General features: G+C 30.0%; 1 protein-coding gene across 1 annotated transcript in view; it reads right to left on the bottom strand.

The window, feature by feature from the left end:
- Nucleotides 1-5,865, bottom strand: part of HELRODRAFT_129823 (hypothetical protein) — a gene marked incomplete at both ends in the record, with an annotated part of 22,429 nt that overhangs the window by 7,114 nt on the left and 9,450 nt on the right. The window contains 5 exons of the mRNA XM_009030935.1: nucleotides 2,101-2,169; nucleotides 3,522-3,588; nucleotides 3,669-3,783; nucleotides 4,043-4,047; nucleotides 4,255-4,336. Of these exons, the coding sequence (XP_009029183.1) occupies nucleotides 2,101-2,169; nucleotides 3,522-3,588; nucleotides 3,669-3,783; nucleotides 4,043-4,047; nucleotides 4,255-4,336 (338 nt within the window). The remainder of the gene's footprint in view (nucleotides 1-2,100; nucleotides 2,170-3,521; nucleotides 3,589-3,668; nucleotides 3,784-4,042; nucleotides 4,048-4,254; nucleotides 4,337-5,865) is intronic.

Raw genomic sequence — 5,865 nt, 5'->3', positions numbered from 1 at the left:
TATTTATAGCGTTGAATAGTTTTTTTATACATTTTCTCAATATTTCAAACCAAATTCTTGTCGTCATTTATTATTTTATTCAAGTTAGAATAATATACAGTTTTCCAATTTATTCTCTAGTGTATAGGACCTATTTAGATTTTTCAATCATCTTCAGCACTTGTTTTGAATTTATATAAATAATTTGCATAACCCAGTACTTGTTGCAGTCTATATAGAAAATTTGTGAAACCCAGGCCTCTGTTCCTGTGATTTTCCTTTATTACTTTTAGTGACTGTTAATTTTACTATATTCTTTATTTATTGATATGGTTTCTTTGTTCGAACCAATTCAAATATAAATAAGTATTAAAGTCATCTATTAACAACACATTAACCATATTGCTGCGCAATCACAACCGAATACATCAATGATAGTTGGAGGTTTTGAGAAGTTTTATAGCTGTTTCTAAATTTTTCAGTTTGAAAAGTTTTTCAGCAGCCTAGAAAAACTGAAAATACATATTCAGCTGGCTTCAACAAACCTTCTCTGTTGATGTTTTGCAAATAAACTACAATGTTAAAATGATCTTCATTAGAATTAGAATTTCAATGTTAAAATGATCTTCATTAGAATTAGAATTACAATGTTAGAATGACTCGTCATCCGTCTTTTTCTGTTTAAGAGATTAAATAATTTTTTATTTAATTTGTGTGCTTTTTTTAAAGAAAAATGTAATTCTAACCTGTATAATTCTTCTGTGTGCAAAGTAGTTTGCTGTGCATTGGGATATGTTTAAAAAATGGCTGTGACATTTAGAAAGAGTAAATAATTTTCTGGTCAAGAAGTTGTTGTAAATATTTTTAGGTTATGGACTGAATAAAATAAAAGAAAGATAGGTTGTTGAATATGATGGTCTATTGCATTAACTCTTCTAGTAACTTTTATCAAAGTTATTGATGGCAAACACAATGCTTAACATTCAAATAACTTTGTGTATGCTGAGCAGCTTGAAGAGCTCATATTTCAGTAATAATTGTGAAGAATAATTTCTCTCATGTTTGCTAAGACCAATTAATTTTAATTGAAGATATTCATCATCACTCTAGTTAAAAAAATTTAAACAAGCTTTTAGTTGAAGTTTTGTAACCTTTTCCAGTAGTTCAAAATTTGTCTCTGAAAAAGTTTCAGTTCATTAAGACAAGCGAGGACATTAAATATTGACTAATATGATAAAGATTTTGTTGTCGATCGAGGTTGTTGCGTTGGACTAGACAAATATGAAGGTGCATTCTGAAATTTGGATGGTACTGCATCTTCTTTTAATTTTTTCTTTGTCTATCCATAACAGTACTGGCAATGCTCACAGTTCTGTTCAATTTTCCTTCATACCAATCACTAAAACATGCTACGAAATCTGTCAAAGTCGGGTGAACAAATTTTGGACTGTTTGTTTGGAACATAATTTTTACGAGAATTAGCACGTACCCATCTAGCCCACAAATCAGGATTTTTTAATATAGGCGTAAAACGATTTGAATCCACTTACATCCGTAAGCTGTAACATTTAGTATATATTTACAAACAAAATATTAAATAAATACAACGTGATATTATTTAAAAAGAGAAAAATTAACAATTAACGATAAAAAAGTTTTCAGTAAATGAGCGATGATCAAATCTGAACAGCCTTATAAAATAACGTTAAACAAAGGTCATTCATTTAACGAAGCGATAGCTTAATGCCTGGGTCTACTACGCTCAAGTTATGATGTGCGTGTATTAGCACTTTCGTATCTAGAGGCTGTTATTACATCGAGACATTTATGGCTTGAAGATATGTAGTTTGATAGAATGGTTGACAACGCAACTTGATTTATCTTATCAATGTGTAATGTTGTTTAATCACTGAAAAAATCAATTATCCAAATTCGGATATTGAGTTATTTGGGAGGTGTTTGGTTATATTTATGTGACTAGGGTATCGAAATAAGCAATTTTGTTATTATCTAATTCGATGGAATTTTACACATGAACTATTTTTGAAACTTAAATAATAAAAATTGAAGTTTTAAACGTAAATACATAATTATGTTAAAATAATATTGTAAACAACAAACCTGATGTTTGTTCTTGTTATGAAGGTTCAGTTCCCAAACAAATTTCGTTCTGTAATCACATCCAGGTTCCTTAAAAAACCAAAAGTGTTTACGAAATTCAAGAAAAAACTTCGCCGTACTAAATAAAAGTTATTTGTACGACCATACATGGAATGCTGTTGTCAATGATTAGAAAATTGAAAACAAGAACTCATTTTGAATTTGATAAGCTAAAATTGATTTTGAATTTGATAAACTTTATTTATCATGTCATAAAGAATTAAAAATTATATAAATTGTAGAACCATTAAAATATGTCGATCATAAACAACCAGAATTAAAACATTAAAAGATTAGTAAAGTAAACAAACAAAAAACAAACATACGAACGAACGAACGAACGACAAAAAAGCACAGACAAAAAAATGTTCCCTATTCGGGATGAGAACATAAGGCGGAACGTACGAACAGTTCCTTCCGATACTGTCCATTGACGAAAAACGTTCTTTTTAAATAGATTCAAAATAGCAGAGTTAACTTTACATTAACATTCCTTTCCGTTGCCACTTGTATCAATTTTTTTACCGATAACCTTGGAATAAAACTTTTACATGCAAAAATATTAGGACCTTAGAAACTTCTCATATGGATTTTTGTCAAAAATAATTAGTAAATCTCAAAAAACTCGGCAAATACTATTTTCTTGATAAGCAGTTATATGTAAATAACGGCAGTTCGATTAAAAGCTTTTTACATTCTTTTTCAAAATTTTTATAACTTTAATTTTTTAATTTAATAATTTTAATAATAGTATCTTAACTCTAAAACTGCAAATTTTAGCATCTTAAAATTCAATTTTTGGCAAATGGTAACGTTGTTTTATACCTTCAATCGTTTCTACTCTTATTCATTCGTGATGCTTTTAATGTTTTCCCGTAAACTAAAATTTTCATTCAATATTTCAATTTTTTTATTCCCACTAAAGTATTTAATATTCTTTTATTTTTCTTAAATATTGTAATCGCAATACAGCCTGAACTAAAATAAATCCTAAGATATTATATTAAATTCAATAACTTTTACAACTTCATTAGATGTAGAAATGTTTCATGTTTTAGTGCAGTAACAAGAATATTGCATCTTTGCGAGGCAGCAAAAAAGCGTTTTCTTATGAAGACACGAAAAATAAATAATATAAATAAAAAATAATTTAATAAGAAAAACAATTATATCGACTAATTTTAAATGCTTTTTGAGATATTATCTAGTAATGGTATTTAATTAAAATTGTAAACCAGAACTTCAAAAACTTTTTTGGTAGTCAAAAGGCGCAGTTTGAAATATTTTCCCGCTGTTAAAGTTCGAAAATTTTAGAAAATTTTCAATCAAGAAGTCGGAGTCGCGGGTAAAACTCCGACTCCGACAAAACCTGCTTACATTACCTGACACTCAATCCATGCTTTAGTGTGACATTCCATATGACGTTTTAAGTCCACCAAAACTTTGCCCCTATTTATATGTGGAATTATTTAACATTTTATTTAAAAAATAAGCCATTGTAAAAAAGCAATTGTCATAAATAATTATACTTGAACTGGCATTGTTCACAAGAGTATGGCCGCTCTTCAGTATGTCTGTATTGAATATGAGTTCGCAGGGAGCTTGGATTGGGGCAAGTCATATCACAATATGGACACTTGTACACTGATACTACGAGTAAAAAATAAAAAAAAAATATAAGAAAAGTAAAAGTTGCACTTTGAAATAACAAACTTAGATACACACAATAGAAAATGCATTTGTTGTAGAAAAATAATTAAAAATAACAGTATTTGCTTGACTGAAAAAATGTGAACAAAACCTACAAATTTAATCAATCTGGAAAGAAATATGATGTATGAAACAAAAAAAAAGTTAAACTATCAATCCAACAACATTCTTAAAAAACCGCCTATGGAAGAACAATTTCTCGAACATGGTCAAAATAATGATATTAATAATAACGCACAAAGAGCCAAAAGAAGTTTTAAAAAAGGTTTGTAAAAAAAAAACTTTTTTTAAAACATAAATTGAAAAAAGCAGAAAAAAAGAAAAGAATAAAAAAAGCAGCTGAAACATTAATTAGCATCAATCAGTACAAAAATGAAATAAAATTAAGGTGAAAAAATTAATTACTTGCCATGATGTCTCATATGATCTTTAAGAAATTTTTCAGTTGAAAACATCTTACCACAAAATGAGCATTTATATGTTAACGCTGTAAAAGATTGAAACAAAAAACTTATGCAGTCTATATTATATGCAACGACTATCTTTAGAACAGTTAATAATAATACATTAAAAATTTTAAAACCCTAATTAATACCCACCTTCCATAGTTTTTATTTACATTAGTTATCATAAATCTCATTAGTCAACCAAAATAGAGCCTACTCTCATTAGACGTATGCAGGATATAATAAATACATGAATATAAATGCATACAAAGTAGATGAAGCTATTCTTAAACATATCATCAATAAAAATGTCACACCAACCAACCCAAATAATAAAGTTAAACTCCCAATATATTACAACAATAAAAAGACGTCTCACCTAATACTGAAAAACAACTGTAGTCCTAGAGATAACTCTGTGCTAAGACGTAATCACGTAATATATGAATTTAATTGCCCCTTTGACGGCTGTGCACGTCAACATGACTCATATATCGGGATTACTACTACCTCACTGACTAGAAGGCTTACTTACGATGCATAAACAGAGTGGTGCAATCAAATCTCATTTGGACTCAACACATTCAATCACTATTAGCCGTGAAATCCTCAACAGCAACACTAAAGTAATATACCAGAACAGTAACTACACGCATCTTAAAATTGCAGAGGCAGTCCTAATTGACATCAATAAACCAAAAATAAATATACAACAAAAAATGACAACCTCACTTCCAACCCGGCGCTTAACCAACAACAAAAACAAAGAAGTAATAAAAACTAGCATTGTAAATAGTGACAAAGAAGAATATGATGCTATCGATGAAGAAAAGGAGACCAAAAAAGATGACCAGCCAATAAAGAAACCTGACACCTAATTTCCATCTAAGTTCACTTTGACAAAGTCAATCTCCATCTAAGTTCATTTTGACAAAGTCAATATTTCACTATATAAACAGCAGAAAGCACTGATGATGGTTCATTCGGAATCGAAATATGGCCTTATTTGCAGCATGAATTCGGAAAATACGTTTATTTTGAATTTCACCAAAAATCTTTAGTGAGAAAAATTAAAAAAACGAACTACAAACATATTAACGCCAAACATTCGGTAGAATTTATAGAATCAATCAATCAATCTTCGTTTAGCGTCCAGAGACCCGGTTTCCCGAGGTAGGACGTTGTTTTCATTGCCATCAACTTTTTGCGCCAAATTAGACGATCAGTTGTATCCATTTCATTTAAATTTAGAGCTTTCATGTCTTGCTCGATTGTTTGTGACCAGGACTTCTTTGGACGGCCTTTGGGACGTGTGCCAGGTACTTCAACATCTGCAAGAGAAGTTATGGAATTGTTTCCACTTCGTTTGACATGACCAAACCACCGCAGACGGTGTTGCCGGCTTTCGTCCTTTATATCTTCTAAACCAGCACGACGCAGGATTTCGGTAGATTTGATGTGGTCCTTCAGACTAATTCGTTGCATCCATCGGAGCATTTTCATGTTGGTTCGTTTAAGTTGTTGTTCCAGTTTGGTTGTCATTGGCCATGTTTCTGCACCATATAACAAG

Source organism: Helobdella robusta (genome assembly GCF_000326865.2).
Source record: "Helobdella robusta unplaced genomic scaffold HELROscaffold_7, whole genome shotgun sequence".
Classification (NCBI taxonomy): domain Eukaryota; kingdom Metazoa; phylum Annelida; class Clitellata; order Rhynchobdellida; family Glossiphoniidae; genus Helobdella; species Helobdella robusta.
This window is presented reverse-complemented; position numbering and strand designations above follow the sequence as displayed.